Below are 18,916 nucleotides of genomic sequence, written 5' to 3'. Positions count from 1 at the left end.
AAAACACCAGATGAGGCAGGAGCATTTCCCTCCCCCTCCATAGTTTCTCTCCCATACACTCCAGGTAATCCCTTTTTTTTTTTTTTTTTTTTTTTTTTTTTTTTTTTTTTTTTAATTTAAGCTTCTTGGGTTTCAGCACAGGACAAACATAAACAAGCAGATTTGCAGGCAGTCCCAGAGGCAGGATTGAGTTTGAGTTTTGGCTCCCTAAAGACTTTTGGTGTGCTCTGCCCAAGCCATCTTCAGCTCTCCAGCTCAGCCAGGGATGGATTTGGACCAAAATGGGGATTCCTGGCCATGATTCCTTGGCCTGAGGGGATGGGTCACATGCCTATTGCTCCATCAGAGCATCCTGACCTTCCCTTCCCTGCAGGTGAAGGCACATCAGTGTCCCCTGAAGGGAAAAGCGCCAGTTCGGTCTTTTATTAGCTACTGGAGAATCCAAATACGACAAATTCGCAGTGAAGGGAAGAAACAATAAAACCTTTTAGTGCTGGAAAATGAGGAATCCAGAGAAGAATCGAATGCAGCATCTCATGACAGTGGGAAAAGCCACCCCTTCTTCTCAGATAGAAAATCTGATGCTCCACATCATTCCTCCTGCACTAGGAGCCTGTTCCTGTGCCTTGAGGCTTGATACAGATGCAGGACAAAATCTGTGTCACCCATGTGTTGCCCCACTAAGCCATCACCAGCTTTCCCTGCCTGCACACCCCCCTTCCCTTCCACAGGGTGATTCTGGCCTTGATGCTGGGTTTGTATCTTCCTCACCAGGTAAATATATTTATTATTATCATTATCATTATTTAATTAATTATTTTTCTTTATTTTTTATATGTGTGTGTGTATGTATTTATATATTTTATATACTAAATGAAATTTTATGCATAATAAAAATATAGATGTATTAAAATATATATTATTTTATATTATATTTATAAATATATATATATATCAGGTAAATACTTGGGGATTATGTGGGGTTTTTGCCTCTCTGGGTGATCTTTAAGAGCATCTGGTTAAAAATGTGGGGCTGTCACCTGGAGGAGCAAGGTGATAGGTTAAACTTAATTTTCTGCTCCTGAACAGATACTTGAGGCAAAAGTTATGGCTGTAACGGGTGGAAATCTCCCTCCTTGCTCCCAATAAAGCCATTTGCAACTCTTGCCTTTGCAGGGTGGGATATATTTGGGGTGAAAGTGAACTTTATTGTGAGGGGAGGCTCCCTGTAGGAGCTGCTGAGGGGGAAGGTTCCCAGCTGTGTCTGTTTCTTTAGGATTAAACTTTAGGGAGAAATTCTTCCCTGTGAGGCTGGGCAGGCCCTGGCACAGAGCAGCTGTGGCTGCCCCATCCCTGGAAGTATCCAAGGCCAGGCTGGACGGGACTTGGAGCACCCTGGGATAGTGGAAAGTGTCTCTGTGGCAGAAGGGGATGGAATGAGATAATCTTCATGGTCCCTTCCAACACAGACTATTCTGGGATTCTGTGATGATAGAAAGCAAACTGAGTTCCACCCCCAGCCCAAACTTATAGAAGTGTGAAAACCCGTGACCCATTGTCCTTTTTTGGGTGTAGCCCCTGGGGGGACTTTGTCTGCCCTAAATGTACCTGAAGACCCTTCAATAAATAGAACCACTTTTTATTACCTTAATTTTGTCTGGCCTCTGTTTTTAGGCTAGCCCGAAAGGCACCAGTTTTGTTCTTTAGTTAATGAGCTGACACTATAAAGGGGTCAGCATCACAATTACACAAAGAATACCCTGCAGCCACCAACAAAACAATCCTTGCAGGACCGTGTCCCCCCGGGTGTAACGTTAAATACAGATTTATTTCAGGTTTGCTACTGACGCACAAACAGCAGAGATCGATGTTCAGTATACATGGTATACACAAAGCAGCCAGTACCATCGGCATCTCCGTCCTTCTGCTGCACCCTCAGCAAAAGAACCACACACGAGGAATCCCTCCCCTCCTCAGGAGCGAGGCTGACAATTTCTCGGTGGCTTAGGAACCAGCTGTGGGATGGCAGGACACCAAAGGGCAGCTCCTCAGAGCTCTGTCCCCAGAGGGAAGCGCAGCGGGCTCAGATATGCAGGAAAACCCTCAGAAAATGGGTGGTATGTTCATGGGAATGGAGACCTGGAAGGGATTTCCTAAGAACATTAACTCCCGTTCCCTGCTGTGCAGAGCAACCACAACATCTGCTCCTGGCTCTGTGGAGCAGCGTGGAGACCTAAAACACGATTGTGTTGAAAGAGGCATTAGATCGATCCTCTAGGAGGATCCCTAGGGAGGATGAGCCCACAAACATTGTCACAAGGAGTTTGTGAGCTGCTGGAAAGATCTAAGAAGGGAACTCTCATGCCACCTGTCCCATTTCTTGTCATTCTCACCTTGCTCACAGCTGGAGACCTTCTGGAGCCACCCAAGAGGCAACGGAGTTTCCTTGTTGTATCTCCAACAAGCATGGCAGGCTCCAAGCCTTTATTTGCTGAGAAGGCATCTTCTGCCTACCCAAAATGTGTGTCTCATCTCTAAAATACCTTCCTGCTGATCCCAGTAACTGCACAGCTTGACCCAGAAGCTTTGGCTTGCTCCCAGTCACAGCTCGTTGATTAAGAGGCACCTGCATCAGTGACAAAGCAAAAAATCCAATGGTGCCTGATGATTTGATCTGAGCAAGGGACCTCAGTGATAAATGGGGTTTGGGAGAGGTAAAACAGCCTCTGACCACAACAGGCACGATGCTACTAAACCGTCAGAGGTGCAGAATAACCCCAGAGGTACAGAACAACCCCAGAATAACTGGAGGGGGAAACTGGTTGTAGATGCTTTGCAGCAGCAAGAGGTTTGACAGTCCCTCTTTCCCTGCATGCCTGAACCCCGCTGAGCCCCTTTTTCCTCAGGAAAGCCAAAGACCCAAATTAATCTCCCTCTCCCTCAGCTCAAAGGGGATGCCAGGGAAGTGACCTCAGCTCTGATAGAGCTCAGGATATCTCAGAGAGGCTTTACACAGAGGAAAAATACCCCAGCCTGGTTAAAGGCGGGAGGCTGTGGGATGTCTGGGCATGACATACTGGTCCCATTGAGTATTGAGCACCATTTCCAGAGCAAAGCAAAGTCTCAGTGACCGGGGGAGGTGTGTCTGACCCTGTGGAACTACAGCACAGTTCCTTGTTGCTTTTTTGGAACGACAGCTCAAACCTCCACTGTGATCCCTTTTAACCCTGAAAAGCTTCAGGTGGCCCAGGGTGTAAAGGAGCATCTGGATGTTCACACAGCCCCATCCCAAAGCACCATAGGAAACCTCAGGCTGGTGAGATCCCCTGGGAATAACACCAGCCCTGCTATGCAAGGTTTACATCCACCAGGAGGGGAGAAAGGAGGTTAAAAAAATACAGAGTTAAGCACCATAAAATTTACACTGGTCAGGTCATAAACACGAGGAGAGAATGAAAATAAAGCCACCACCTTCCAGCCCGGCCCGGGGATGCTGCTGGGACAACAAAGTCCCCACCAGCAAACCCTGGAGGCATCAGTCCCAGCGCCTCGTCGCACCGGTGGTCGTTGCATTGGTAAATCCTTTTGGTCCCATTTAGCATGAGTGTTGGGGGAGTCCAGGGAGAAGGGAAGTAAGGTTGGTCCTGGGAAGGTGGGGGGAGGCTTCATCTGTGCAATTTAGGGGCATCTCCCTGCCTGTACCACAGATCCACCACAGGCAGGGATGATCCTCCTCGCTTCCATCTGTCCCCCCAGTTCCCAGCCTCCACCGGTGGTTTCCGTGTCGTTCAGTGGCTTCGAGGTAGATGTTCATTCCTGCTCTGTCTCCAAGTGACCTGGTTGGTAAAAGCCCTCTCTCCCAGGTGCATGGGGCTGTCCCCACACCCAGGTCCCTTTTTTTTCCCATTTTTTTCTTATTTTTCCCCCTTCTGCTATGTGCTATGGACATCTCCCCCACTCCCAACCTCTGGCTGCTGCTTGGCTGTGCCCAGCCATAGGAACACCATGCCCTTCCTTGCAGGCACCCCTTGACCTGCTCAGCATGGCCTCAAGGTGCAGAAATCCAGCTCCTGCGGCTTCCTCCGAAAATTGCAACTCTCCCGGGGCAGCAGGCGCCCCGTAGGCACCAAGCACTTCAATGCACGTCTCTTGAAACCCCGACCACAACTCTTGGAGCAAGAAGACCACGGTCCAGCTTCCCAGGCCGGGCAGGGCTCCCCGCACAGCCGGACGTCGGCAGGGCGCTGTGCCGCATCGCACTCGGCAGCCGGCTGGCCATAGGAGTCGCGGCAAGCCACCGACCGCTTCTGCAAGCCATCGCCGCAGGTGACAGAGCACGCCTCCCAGCCGCCCACCGCCCACTTGTAGGAGGGGCGTTTGTAGCTCGGCCTCCCGCCATCCAGGCGGTTGGACAGGCTGAGGACGCTGTTGTTGAGGTCTGGTGGGGTCTTGCCCTCCTTCTTGTAGGAGGACTTGTCCTCCTTGCTCTCCTTGGGGAGGTAGAAGGAGTAGCGTACCCGAGGAGGAGTCATCTTTCCCACGGAGAGCACCTCCAGAGTCAGGGGCTCCTGGATGGGCTTGAAGGCCTGGAGGCTCTCGACGGCGGTGCCGGTGCCGCTGTAGCGCAGGACGCTGCCCTTCACCATCAGGTCCCTCTCGACAGCCGAGACGATGAAGTGGCCGTTCAGTAGGTACTTGCCCTGCGCGTTCTTCAGTGCCAGGTAGTTGTCATCGCTGATGAGTCCTTTGTAGCCCCGCTGCCGGATGTCAATGTTGGAGGCGCCCGCGGGGATGACCACCACAAAGTTGTAGCCATGCCTGAAAGAGAAGAGTGGGCAGGGCAGGACATCAGGCACAGGGACATGGTGCATTACTTCAGCCCTGAGGTCCTCCCACCCCTATGTTTGTCTTCTTTCTGTGAAGATCATTTTGAATCTCCTCACTGCATTGAGTTTTGTCTAGGCTGATGACACCCAGTTACAGGAAAATGTTTCAGCCCCTCTGGCTCAACAGCACTCCATCAGAAGCCAACAGAACATTAGATGTGTCCTTCTGCTCCTTCAGAGCCAGCCCAGGTGTCTGTGCAGCGATCTACACCAAAACACAGAGCTGGAGTAAGAGAAGCATACAGGGTAACCAAATACTCACATGGGCTTGGTGAACAAGCCTGAGACCTTCTTGCAGCTCTTGTTGTCTCCTCCACAGACACTGCATTTGTCAAACTTCTTCTTGGAGCCCAACTTCCCATCACAGCCCGCCTTGATGCATTTGCCCTGGACACAGACCGAAGTGGAGTCTGGGGAGCAAGGGGTGCCATCCACAACCTAAACCAGGTGAGAAAAATAAGCTGCTATATTTCCCTCTCACACCTCCCGAGGCATCCCAGCTGTGTCCATCCCACCCCAATCCATCCGCCAGGAGATGCCAGCAGGCACCATGTCGCTCTTTGCTCATGTTCTGCTTTGCAGGCAGGATTTTGGGGTCTCTGAGAGAAATATGTGGGACCTCATTCCTTTTCTCCCATCCACAGAATTTCCTGCCCTTTCCATTGCAGGGAACAAGCTGCACAGGGGACACTGCTAACACCATCTCACTCAGTCCCATGTCTGGATGTGCTCCCTGCCCTGCCCGATGCTTCCCCAGTACCCAAACTATCATCCTCTATCCTAGGACCACAGGAATATGCCAGAGGCACCTTTACAAGAGGTAAAAATGCCATCTTCCAGAGGAAGACCCTCCATGGACCAGCTCCAGCACCAAGCTGATTCATACCAGACTGGTGGTACTTCATCTAACACCATCTACCCACCAGACAAGGAAAATCTATTTATCTCCAGGTGCACTGGAGCCATCCCACAGTCAAGGCACTGACCCTGGGGGTCTCTCACCAACCTTGGGTGCCAGCACATAGAAGTAGCCAGTGCCGTTGGCCCGGCAGATGAGCTTGCACTTATCCCGGGGCGAGACACCGGAGTATTTGGGAACCCAGGAGACGGAGGCAGTCAGGCGGTTCGTGCTGTGACTGTAGCCATTGAAAGCCTCACACTGTTCCTCACGGAAGCTCTTCCCTGGCACTGAAAATAATAAGGATGTGTTGTTGGGCACCAGCCTGCACCTCCAGCTTTAGTTTTCTGGGGTTGTTACAGGCCAAGCCGAGCTCCAGCCCTTACCTGCAGCAGCACAGGGCTCCAGGTTGCAGGAGCGGTACTTGACGCGGATGCCCTCGCAGTAGGAGCCCCCGTTGGCCGGCACAGGGTCGGTGCATTCCCGCCTGGCCAGCTGCACCCCACCGCCACAGGTCCGTGAGCACGGCCCGTACGGCGCCCACTTGGCCCAGCCACCGTCCACCTGCAGGGAGGGACAGCATGAGGCGCTGCACACCCATCCTTTCCACACTTGGAGCCATCCCCTCACAAGTGAAACCTCCAACCGCCCACAAAACCTCCTGGTGACGGGAATCCGAGGGGTGAACACTGATCTCTTCTCTGTGGCGACCAGTGAGAGGACCCAAGGGAGTTGGTCTGAAGTTGTGTCAGGGGAGGGTTAGGTTGGATATCACTGAAAGGTTCTTCCCCCAGAGGGTGCTGGGGCACTGGAACAGGCCCCCAGGAAAGTGGTCACAGCCCCAAGCCTGACAGAGCTCAAGAAGCATTTGGACAATACCCTCAGGTGTGTAGTGTGACTCTTGGGAATGGTCCTGAGCAGGGCCAGTAGTTGGACTCAATGATCCTTGTGAGTCCCTTCCAACACTCAAAATTCTGTGAAACTTGCCCAGGGCTGGCTGGAGCAGAGCAGCAGCCTCACTCCTTGAGAAACACATGACACCCAAGGGATCTCCTGCTCTTTCCACATCACTGTCCCCATGCTAGGTCTCCACCATCAGGAGATGGGAGATACCTCTGCCAGCAGCTGCTCAGAGTGACCCTGTGGGGTGTTTTGGGAGCTCCCATCACAGGCACTCACCTTGTACTCACTGAGTGACCCTGTGGGGTGTTTTGGGGCTTCCAGCACAGGCACTCACCCTGTTTTTGGGGGCTCCCAGCACAGGCACTCACCCTGTACTCACTGAGTGACCCTGTAGGGTGTTTCGGGGCTCCCAGCACAGGCACTCACCCTGTACTTGCTGACGTTGTGCCTCTCCACGCAGGCTCCCTTGAGGCAGAAGTGCCCGTCGCCGCAGGCGGTGCCGTCGGCCCAGGGGAAGTGGCGGGTCTGGCAGACGATCTGCCCGCGCGCCTTGCCCGTGCACCACAGCTTGGCGCAGTACTGCATGTAGGGGCAAGGCTTGGAGCCCACCCCGAAGGCCAGCTCGCACTGCTGGTTCAGGCTGTAGCTCGTCCCCGGCAGGTCTTCGGGCAGAGGGATGGGTTTGGCAGGCTGGTCCAGCAAACAGTCCCCTGCAGGAGTGGGGAGAGGGGGTCTACCAGGTCCTGGGGTTTGTATGGACCACAGAGGGGAGGGAAAGCACCGCTGCAGGGAGATGAGGGAGAGATTGGGCCAAAGCTACCCCAGGGATGCAGGGATGCCCTCAATCTTGCCTGTATCCCAGATGCAGATGATTCCACCTCCTGGTGATGCCTTGGAGCTGTGCCAGCAGCCTGAGTGCAGATGTCACTGCTGGGGACACCCAGGAGGTCTGGACGCTACAGAAACCTCCCATTTCCTTCTAAATTTGTTTACAGAGCCAGGAGAGGAAGAGCTCTACAGCCAGCTATCTTTTCCCAGTAAACACCTGCAGGGATAGACCCTGTTCCTAGGGAATAGGGACACAGGCACGGGGTGAGGGGCACAGCAGGGCTCACCGTGGCCACTGTCCAGGAAGTCGGTGATGATGGCAGCGCTGCAGGCTGACCAGGGGTTGGCACGGTCGATCTGGATGAGGGTGGGGGACATCATGTGGTTGGTCTTCAGCTGGCCAAAGACCTCCTCACAGGCCTTCACGTTGTCATGGGGCATGTTGAACACGTGGCCTGGGGATGGAATAAGGGAGGCAGCATGAATAACCCAGCACAGCACAAGGAGCAGGAACTCCCCCCCCACCCACAGCTTCTTTCAGGGGAGACTGAGACATGGAGTGGGCAGACCCACAAGGATTGCAGCTGTGGAAAGCCCAGAAGAGTCAGCAAACATTCCAGCTCTCTCCCAGATGCCCCATGCACAAGGAAAGGGAAGGGCAAAGGAAACTGTGAAGAGAAGGTGACAGGTGACTTCAGCACTTGCCCCGCTGTCTCCTCCCTCCCGGAGGCAGGTGTGCCCTCTGCCTGTTATTTCAGGACTCCTGAATCCTGGAAACCCAGCTGTGATAGCAACCATGAGAGCAAAGCCTTTTGCTCCCTCAGCAGCTCTTTCCCACATGGCTCAGGGGGAGTCTTGTACCCCAGGCAGAGTTTCCCTATCGTCAGATACCGCCAATTGTCTCATCTCCCAGAGGCTGAAACCTTTTCTGAACCCTGGCAGCTCCTGGAACTGCTCCTGAGAGGAAGAGGAGAGCTGGGAGCCTTACCCAGCTCGTGGGCGGTGGTGAAAGCCGAGGGCAGCCCATCGTCCTCGATGACGGAGCAGCTGCGCTTGGGGTCACACATGGTGCCCACGTCTGCCATTCCCAACGTGTCACAGGTGGTGGCACCACACAGGTCCTGCCAGTCACAGAGGGAAGGGGTTAGTCCTGGGCACAGCACAGGTGTCATGGTTTCCCTTTCCCACCTCATCCCTGGCCCCCCACAGGGAGCTACTGATGGGAAAAAAGCCCAAAGGGATGGGAACCACACCGGGATACAGAGGCAGGAAACCCCAGTCCTGACCCAGCCCAGGCTGCAACAGTGTGTTTGCACTAAACCCCAGCACCAGGGATGTGTGTAGCTTCCTGCCCTGCCTTCAGCAACAGCTTTTCCTACCCAAACAGCTCCTCTGGCTGGGGTGGAGCTGGTTTTGTCACAGACCAGCCAGTCTGGTTCCCTTCATCTTAAGTGTCAGCTCAAGGTGGGTGGATGGGAACACATCTGGCCTTGGACTCAGGGCTGAGCCACTTCTCAATCTCATTTCTCAGCTTCTTCCAAGGAACAAGAAAGCCCTGGACCAGGTCCAAAGGTTTCCAAGGTTAAAGAAAGTGCTTTTGTCTCTCTAAGACACTCTGCAGCAATCCTTCAAGGAGCAACCAAGCCCAGGTGATCAAAGGAAGAACCAGCTTAGACTTCCACCCCTAAACTGAGGACAGCCAGATCCTACATAGATATTTTCAGGAGAGAGGCTGGGAAGGGTCTCATCGTAGGCACATCTGTCCTTCCCCAGGTGCTTGTGCTAAAAAAAGTCCATTTAAGACACACCGGTGCTGCAGACTGGCAGCAACTTTGTCCCAGGTGCTCCCTTCCCCTGCTGGGGTGTGGTTTGGTTTGGGAGGGCTGGAGCATCCTCCCCTCCCTCGGTGCTGTCCCAGAGCTGCCAGGGAGGCCATGCAGCGGGCACGGAGCTGTTTTCCACATGAAAAGAAAAGTAAGGGACTCGCTGGGCGCTCCCATGCTATAAATAAGCATGATTCATGCTCAGCACTCGACCAGCCAAAGCGCCTGGGTTGCTCAAAATCCTGCAGGAGCTGCTCTGCCAATATTTCCAGCAAGGTTTCCAAGCTGAAGGCATTCCCGCGCAGGCAGGTTCGGCCGTGGGTAAATAACAGTCCTGATGACTTCAGAGAGCCCCAGCCAGGGCCGAGATGGCTTTAACAGGAGACCTGGGGCTACAGAGTGTGGAGGCACAGGCAAGACCAGGATCTCCAGAGAGGTGACGTGAAGAAATGTCTGGGTCTGCTCTGGTGGTGGAAAAGCCCATCATGCAACTGAGTTCAGCGCTTTGCTCTGCAATTTTCCTGACCAGCTGGGGCCCTGCTGCACCCCTGACCCATCACACATCAGCGTCAGCAGGGAGAAGAGGTGGCAACCCCACATTGCATTGGCAGTGCCCCCACTGCTGGGCACAGGTGGATTAATGGTGCTGGCAAGCCCAGGGGCAGAGTCCCAGTCCCAAAATACCACCAAGACCCAGTGCCATCCCCACGCTGAGCCAGTCCAGGGCTGCAGCTTGCCCAGGAGCCCCTGCCCATGCTCTGACCAGCACTGGGGGTTTGGGGACGAGGATGGGGCATGGGGAGGAACGTCACAGCCTCACAGCCCGCAGCTCCCTGCTCAGCGCTCGCTGAAGAGTTCTCAGTGCTCTTTGAAGAGTTCTTTCCTCGCCAGCACAGCGAGCTTTGGCTCCCAGCCCAACACCTGCACTGTAACACTGACCCACTTCTCGCTCTGAACCTCGCTGGGATACACCACCAGCAGCTCTTCAGGGGCTTTTCCCTCACTCCTCACCACAGCCTCCTCAGGACAGCCTGGGCATGCCAGGCAGCATCTCTGGGCTTTCATGAGAACTCCTGATCCCCCACCTGAACACCTCCTTCAGCATTGCCAGGTGTTGAGGCTGCTCAGGAGGGGAGCAGAGAGAAATGGAAGATGTTTAGGGTGGGAAAACACCGTGCAAGGAGCCGGCTCTGCCTCTGCTCTCTGTCACTGGTATCCCCCCTGCTGGCACAGGTACGGGGAGGACGCTTGGTCCCCCAAGGGGCTGCAGGTGCATCTGCACTCAGTGCTGCTGCTCAGTGCATCAGCACTGCTGCTCAGTGCATCAGCACTCCCCTGCCAGCCTGACTTTCCTACATGGGACCTTCCAAGGCTTTTTGTCATCCCTTGTGAACTTCTCAAGATGTTCCACAGGTCAGTCAGGGGGATCCTTGTGCATTAATTCACCTACTCAGTCTCATAAGCACTCTCCCTGCCACAGAGGCTTCCTGTGTGCATCCAAAGCAACTCCAAAAAGCTGAGGCTTGAGCTGCAGTTTCCAAATTCCCCCACAGCATCAGCCACGTGCTAGGCTGCAGCCAGATGTTCCTTCATGCAACATCCCTTTGGTTTTACAGCAAAGCAAAGATGTGCAGCAAACGTTTGCCGGTGTGACACGAGGTCCAGGAGGGGTGGGAAGGATGGACAAGCCCTTTGCCATGGTGTGCCAGGATATTTCCAGGAGGGCAGCTGAAGGCTGGATGCTCTGCAGGACCCTCTAACAAGCAGTGGCTCAGGTAGGAAGGGAATCTGCACCCACCAGCTGATCAGGACTGAGTTTCCCAAAGGCAAATCCATCATTCAGCATCACCAGTGCTGGAAGGGAGCAAATCCAAGCAGTAAAAGAGAGCCCCATTCGTCAGCAACTCATCATCACAGTGAAAACTGCCTATCAACCAGCCTGGAGGTGAAATTTAAGTCGGGGGCTTATGTAACAGCTTTTTGGCAGGAAGATAAGCTTCAGAATGTCAGGGGACCACAGATGGATGCACTCAAGGAAGGCAGATGTCTCCCTGACCGTGTGCCTTTGCATTGAGCTTGCTTTGGGATTTCAGGAATGGATGGTTTAGCAATGTGTAAAAAATGCAGCCCAGACGTGATCCACATCTTTTGAATCGCTGGGACCGACTCTGTCCCACGTGCAGCTCCAGTGACCTCACTGGGCTTCCACCAGGGGTGGAGCTGCTCGTCCCTGCAGAGGTGTCAGCAGTGTCCTCCTCTTTGAGCTGCTCCAGCAACCTGGGCTTCCATCCTGTCTGTGCTCCCATAGGATTTACAGCTGGCCCGGGGTGGGGAGAACAAGAAGACACACAGGACAAAATTCTACACGTCCTGCACAGCATCATTCCTGCTCCAGGCCATTGTCAGCCCTTGCTGAGCCCAGGCTAGGGACAGCTGAACTGAGCTGGATGCTATATCCTTCCCACCCACCACAAGTGCTTGACCTGGAAAAATGTTTTGGGAATGGTCTGCCTGCTGCTGAGGGGAGCTCCTCACCTGTCCCTAATCCAAAAACATCTGGGCAGGGATAGTGGAAGGAGAAAGCGCAAGGAGCCTTTTCTGCCAAAGCCTGCTGCAGCCAGGATAAGACGTGACTGTCCCCTCCAAGCTGGGCTCATCCTCCTCCCATCCCATCAGAGATTTTGGGATGCAGGCACTGGACTGATGTCCACACTAAGACAGGACCACAGGGAGGGAGGAACAATGGGGAGAGGCTGTGGGAGCTTCAGTGTCACCCAGTCTGTGGGGGTGGGAGGATGCAGAGTTCATCCCACACGCCACATCACCACGGAGCCATGGCAAAGGCAGCTCCAAGTCTCTCTCCCACCACAGGGATGCGGCCAGCCCACGGCAGTGGTGGCAGTGCCTCTCTGCTCTCTCCCACTCGAGGGCTGCAGCGCTGGCTGAATCTCTGGTGCTTCACTTCCAGCCCTGAACCGGGTCCATGCAGCGCAGCCAGTGCTGAGGAGAGGTCCAGGTTCTCAGGAGAACCTCATGCATGAGTCAGAGGAAGCAGGGAGAGGTTTTTTCTTGGCAGGTGGCACTGTGAGCTCTTCCCAGCTGGGGAGGGGGAAGCGGGACCATGCTCCTCCTCTTCTGGGCTCAGACCTCTCCTTTCAGGGTGCACACCAGAGCCACAGGACTCACTGCCAAGCTCCTGCATGGAGGCAGGAGATAGAGCAGCAGGTTTCTGCCCATGGGGCAACCTGCCTTTGGACACCTCCTGGCCTCATTCACCCCATGGCAGGGATTTTTCCAGGCTGCTAGCCAAAACCTGTCCAGGGGACAGCAAGGGCTGGCCCAAGTTAGCTTGCTCCATGCCTCTGGTCCCCCCACCCCAACATCTGAGAGTGGAGGTTCCCTGGGAAAGAGGGATCAGCCACAGGCACAACCTCCCCGTCATGCACACAGGTGGCAGAACGCCTTAGCCCAGTGCAGGGCACGGTGACGGGGGGAGCAGCTCCTCTGGGCACCCCTGCACCCACCTGTTTGGTGAAGAGGATGGCGGTGTCCCAGTACTCAGGGTGCTTGTCGCTGACCTTGTTCCACTTCTTCTGCCAGGCGCAGAAGTTGCGGAGGGTGAGGGCGGCGTTGCTGGTGACTTTGGGCCCCTTGTCATCCTGCCCGATGAGGAGGAACTTGACCACGGAGATCTGGATGGGGTTACGGATGCTGGGGTGCTTGTAGAGGCGGGCGGCCGTGGCCATCAGGGTGAGCAGGTAGTGCTGGAGGTCATCCCCGTGGAACTTCACCATCGACTCGTCGGCCACCACCAAGGTCTCCACGTAACGCGGGACCGAGGCGAAGCGCTTGGCGCGGCCGCCTTTTCCCCCCGCACGCCCCCGGTACTTGTCGAGCGCCTGCAGCACGCCGGGGGTGAGCCCGGAGCCCACGGCGCAGCGGGATGCTCCGGCCCCGACGGGGCGGCCGGGGCTGCGGCGCTGCAGGCGATGGAGTCCCCCGGGCGCCCCCCCCGCCAGCGGGCTGATCAGGTACTCGGCTCCCCGGTAGCCGAAAGCCCCCCGGAGCCCCCCGCAAAGGCTGAGGGCGGCGAAGGACTCGCGGTCGGCGTTGACATCCCCCGAATAGAAGCAGTGGCGGAGAACGGGGAGCGAGCGGGCGGCCGCCCCCAGGTAGTGGGCGGCGAAGGCGGGCGCGATGAACCGGGCGTCGGGGGAGAGGTGGAGGTAGAAATCCTCCCCGAAAGCCGAGAGCTGGATCACCAGCGCCTGGCCCCCCCGGGGAGGCTCGGCCGGGCCCCCCCTGAAATAAGCGGGCCCGTTGATGTCGGGGTCCAGGCGCAGGGGAGTGACCAGCGCGGAGTCGGGGTCCGGGGGTGCCCCCGAGGTCAGGCGCAGCCCCGGGGCGCCCAGCAGCAGCAGCGGCAGCAGCGGCAGCATCGTCCCGGCGGGCTCAGGCCGGCCGCATCGGGGTTCGGGGGAGGCGCGGGGGGGGAGAAAGCAGGACCCGGCCCCCCCCTTCCTCCCTCCCTCCTCCTCCTCCTCCTCCTGGACCCGCGGAGGCTGGAGGAGCGGAGCGGCCCCGCCGGTACCTGCTTTGCGGGGCGCACCGCGCTTTTATAGTGCGGGAGCGGGGCGCGGCTTGGCCCCGCCGCAGCCACTCCGGGGCGGGGGCCGGAGCCGAGCGGGGCCGAGCGGGGCCGGCGGAGGAGCCGAGCGGAGCCGGGAGAGAACCGCGCTCCGCCCGGGGCTGCCGCCGCCTCCCCGGGGCGGAGCGGGGTGGGGGCGCGGCACCGCCGTGAGGACGGGAGGGGATGGAATGATGGGGTGGGATGGGGTGGGATGGAATGGGATGTGGGTTTGAGGTGGGGTGGTACAGAGGGTGGGATGAGATGGGATGAAATGGATGGGACTGAGGAGTGGGATGGGATTGTATGGGACGGAATGGGATGCTGAGGTTGGAACAGGATGGAATAAAGGGTGGGGTGGAATGGGATGGGGTGAGGTGAGATGGGACGGGATAAGGGGTGGGATGGGACAGGATGGGATGGGAATGGAATGCAGTGGGATGTGAGGGTGGGACAGGATAGGATTGGGGTGTTGGATGGGGTGGAGTGGAAGGAGACCTTCTTCACTTTTATTCCTGCAGCAAAGAGGGAAACTGCATCCCCCAGGGATGCTCCCACCTGCCAGGCTCCCTCCTACCACTGTCCAGTTTTTCTGGATCCTGCTCTAAGTGAAGGGATGGAGCTCTGTGACCCCGCAGGGATGGGGCCTCTGGTTACAACAGGGATGTGCAGGAAAGATAAAAGGTCATAGAATCATTGAGTCATGGAACAGTTTGGGTTGGAAAGGACCTTTAAAGGTCAGCTATTCCAGCCTTCCATCTTCTGCTTCTTGCTGGTATTTGGGACAGTTCAGCGGAGTGGGGAACCCACTATTTGGCAGCTGAGGGCTTAGTTCCCATTATTCAGGAAGACAAATGTTTTCCATAGCACAGGGGTGTCTAGCACCAAGATCTGGGCTGTGCCCCTCCATGCACCTCCAGACCTGCCGCCCCAGTGCAACACTGCCCCAACAATTCCTGCATTCACACCGGGGGATCCCTGTTCTCCCCAGCAAAGCAGCTTCCAGTGCACCCCCCTCCACCCACCCCACCCTCATCCAGCTGGGGGGCAAAGGCGATTTCCACTTCTGAGCTCAGCCTCCCTTCATTCCTCACCACCAAAGTGCACTCCGTAAGTGTTAACGTCGGCAACACCCCCTCCTCTGAGACCTGTGTGGAGTATATGGGAATTGCCCACACCCGCCAAATACAGGGAGCACCAGAACAGGGTGTGGAGGACGCTGGGGCAGTCAATGCTCCTGGGAGGTAGGAAGATCTAGCTGGGGATGGGATTTTTGGAGAGCACTGAAGAGTCCTCAGCAACAACCTGCAGCTGAGGGACAGATATATCAGCACCATAAGCACCACGGTTTGGTTTAGTGATAAAATTAAGGCTTCTCATGGACCAGCTGGCTTTGATGTGATTTCAGCAAAGGCTGAAACCCTTTGAAATCCAAGCACAGCTGAAGAATGTGTGCATGTATGAAACAGAATCCAAAGTTATTGCCTAAGGCATGGAGCCCACAGCCCACAGCCCAGCTTGTTTTGCTGTCAGTGCATCCCCATGCTGTGGTTTGCTCAGTTGTGTGCCTTGCAGCTGAACTTGTGACCCAAAAAAAAAAAAAAAATCTGACTGCGCTGGGCTGAGGCAATCAGGGATTTTGTCTGCTGGCCAAAGTGCAACATGCCCAGGGATGCTGGTAATGGGCAGCCCAAGAAGTGGAGGAGCAAGGGAAGAGACATCTTGAGCACCTTGAGGTGCCAGGAGGGAACTTCTACTTCCCAGAGCCTTGCTCTGCTCAGCAGGATGAGTTTCTCCAAAGACCACAGCAGCATCCAGAATGCCACAGGCTCCCAGAGCTGCCACCAGCTACCTCAGCCTAGAGGTCATCAATCTCAGAGGCAGCAGCATCAGCTGATGAACCAAGACCCGGCAGAGTTAGTCGCTGCTGCCCCTGAGCTCCAGCCCCTCCATCTGGGAGCTCTCATCAAGAGGATGAGTCAAACCAAGCTGGCAGGAGCTTTATCTCCAGCCTGGAGAACATCTGATTGCCTCCTGATGGGGAAAGGCAGGCAGAAAATGTGAGTGGTTTGGCTGTGCCTGGGCTGAGAGCCGCTGGCTCCTCCAGGCACGGGACTCGCTGTGTCCCGTGACGCTGAGGCTGTGCCATGGGCTGGAAGCACAGGGATGGATCAGCTGGATGCTCCATCCCAGCCTCCCCAGCCCTCGCTCTGAACAGCTGGGAATCACCTACCCCAAGGCAGGTTGCTGTGTTTGCACACCAAACCATCACTTCCCTGCCCAGGGTGAGCAGAGAAGCTGTGGAGCACAAGAGCACACACTGCTCACCCTTTCCAGGCAGCTCCAGCGGGTACAGGAATGTTCCAGAGCACTCCATAAAAGAAGAAGGAACATTTTTATTTTAGTTTTCCTCTTGCTCGAGGACGTGATGTGATTTTTCTCTCTGGGGACACACCAGCAGCTGCTTGAGCCCCACACCTGAAGGCAGGAGCTGGTCCAGGTGACACCTTGGTGTCACTCCAGGTCTTTCCAGGTGCTTGGGGCTGAGCCTGGCTGCTCCTCACCCCCTGCAGCTCATCTGGGTTGGATGGAAATGGGATGAATGTGTGTGACTTGAAGGACAGCACACAGAAAGCAGGGGATGGAGATGGAAGATGCCTTTGGAACATTCTGAGCAGCTACAGATAATTAAATATATCGAGGGATTTAAGGTGGATTCTGCTTCTACTTTGATTTTTGTCTAGAAACCACTTTAAGGTAAAGCCTGTCTCACTCAGGCTTAAGCCATTGCTCACTCTGATCCTGAAATATCAGTGTGAGCTGGTCTGCAGTGTGGATTTTCCTTCTCCCACCTTCCTCTTCCTTCATCCCAAGCATCTCCAGTAAGCACTAAGTTATTTTGTTTCAGTTATTCATCACTGTGATGCAAATGTATTCATTTTAAAATACAAAAAGAGCAAAAAAAATAACCACCTCAAACCTCACATATCTCTTGGACGTTCCAGTTCAACAAATAAATTGTTTTAAATAGATCATCTGAGAATTTTAGGCCAACGATAGAGCAGAAAGGTGGTTCAGGCAGGGGAAACTGCTACTCAAGCAGTTGATTTTGGCTGAAAGGTTGGCATTTTGAGGCTTGGGCTCACCCAAAAGTTCAGGCTGTGCTCTCCCAACTCCCCATCACCTGGGCAGGAAGGAAGATCCTCTCCTGAGACAGAGGATGAGTCAGAGTGCATTGTTAGTTGGCTTTTCAGGAAATAAAGGCTTGGAGGAAAAAACCTAGCTGGGTCTAGGTAGGGTCATTGAGGGTGAGATACGGAGAAACCTGGGCATGTGGAGGACTCAGTAACCTAAAACCTGCCCCATCCTTGGAGCAGGAAGATGCTGGATTTAATGAGCTTTTTTCTGACTGGATGATAGCACAGGAGGTGGGCAGGGTGCTCCTCCTGGGGTTTCCCACAGTGGGGGTGGTGGGAGAAGAGGATCTGTGCTTCAGAGGTGTTCCAGCACTCATCTCTGCGTCCCACTACAAAAACCAGAGCAGCCTGCTCCCCCTGTGCACAGGAGACACAGGAGAAGGATCCCCGTGCCTTGCTCATCCCTGCTGCCCTCTCACAATGTCCCGACACAAAATGTCACCTCTGCAGTCTGGGAGGGTTCCCAATGAGAATATCACGGTATGTTGAAAAAAACCTATGTAATTCCAGGTTTTAGGCAATTTCCACCTGCAGGTCCTGGGGTTGCTGATAGTTCATTCCCTCTGAAAGCATCTAAAATCCCCTCTCCTCACTCCCCATGGTATTTAAGGTTTTCTCCTGTTTGAGGAAGAGAGACACAGGTTTTTCCATGGTGTTTTAAAACAGTACATGGGAATTTAGGAGAGCCAGATGACAGTGCCACCCATCCCAAACCCAGTACCACGAGTTCCTGTTCACCTGCAGGCATTGATGGCCCAGGACTCACAGCTCTGGACTGTTCCCACCTGGGGCAGGTCCATCCTGCATGGATTCCCTTTCTGGGATGCTGCTGCCAGGGACACAGACACCAAAGGTGCACAAATCCCCTGGGTAAGCCTGAGGGGTCACTGAAATGATCCACACCTGGAATAAACCTGGGGGGACAGAGACTCCACAGGGCAGCTCTGGAGGTGCTCATCACTCAGCAAAACCATTACAAAGTTCATCCATTTTCATCAGCCCCCAGGCCATGTGAGACTGGAATAGAGAGGAGGGAAGATTTTATTATTATTATTATTATTGTTGTTGTTGTGGTGTTTATAGAAAAGAGTGTTTTCATTCTAACACGCCATATTTATTTAGAGAATTTATGGGCTGCCCCATAGGAAAAGCAGCCCTACAGCAGGCTTGGAGGGTTTTAGAGGGTTTTAACCCCAGAGCAGGAATTTGTAGTCTCAGGAAGGACCAGACTTGGATGCTTTGCTGTCCCCTCCTTCCTTTGCAAACAGGTTCACATCCAAATTTGCAGCTCCAAGCTGAGTTTTAGTTATTCCTTTTTACCCTCAGTGCAGAGAAAACATTTGGGACAATTATTTGAGCTACCAGTGAAGCAGCTCCAATCCCCAAAAGGATCTTCTCACTGATGTTCTGGTCTCAGGACACCTTGTAAGCCCCAGGACCCAGCCAGGAAGAAGAGAAGCAGCTCCCCAGGAAGGAGGCTGCAATGCTGGAAACAGGATTTAGCCCTTGATTTTGGAAAGCCAGAAACCTGTTCCCTTGCACCTGGACACAAGCGGGGCTCCAAACCCACCCTGAGGCAAGGCTGACCTCTAGTGCCACATCCTTGCTCTGGAAATCCAGGTGTGACACGGAATGAAGGCAATGGATGATGGCGTTACAAATCAAAATGCGGACAAAAATAGAGACTAAATAAGGAAAACAGAGAAAATTATAAGGGAAAAAAAAATCTAAAGATGGTTTAGAAATTAGAAATG

The 18,916-nt window shown here is 54.7% G+C and overlaps 2 protein-coding genes across 2 annotated transcripts in view; one reads left to right on the top strand and one right to left on the bottom strand.

Annotated features, from left to right (window-relative positions):
- Positions 1-18,916, top strand: part of FEZ1 (fasciculation and elongation protein zeta 1) — a 431,041-nt gene that overhangs the window by 275,361 nt on the left and 136,764 nt on the right. The window lies entirely within an intron of this gene.
- ADAMTS15 (ADAM metallopeptidase with thrombospondin type 1 motif 15) lies at positions 1,810-14,115 on the bottom strand. The gene is made up of 8 exons (XM_068172354.1): positions 12,863-14,115; positions 8,504-8,636; positions 7,803-7,970; positions 7,114-7,397; positions 6,171-6,348; positions 5,893-6,074; positions 5,149-5,324; positions 1,810-4,818 (listed from the first exon to the last, which is right to left on the bottom strand). Exons 1-8 carry the CDS (start codon positions 13,775-13,777, stop codon positions 4,038-4,040), a joined length of 2,817 nt encoding a protein of 938 aa, XP_068028455.1. The 5' UTR covers positions 13,778-14,115; the 3' UTR covers positions 1,810-4,037.

This window comes from Anomalospiza imberbis, chromosome 24, assembly GCF_031753505.1.
Source record: "Anomalospiza imberbis isolate Cuckoo-Finch-1a 21T00152 chromosome 24, ASM3175350v1, whole genome shotgun sequence".
Classification (NCBI taxonomy): Eukaryota; Metazoa; Chordata; class Aves; order Passeriformes; family Viduidae; genus Anomalospiza; species Anomalospiza imberbis.
The sequence above is the reverse complement of the archived record's forward strand: the minus strand, read 5'-3'. Positions and strand labels throughout refer to the sequence as shown.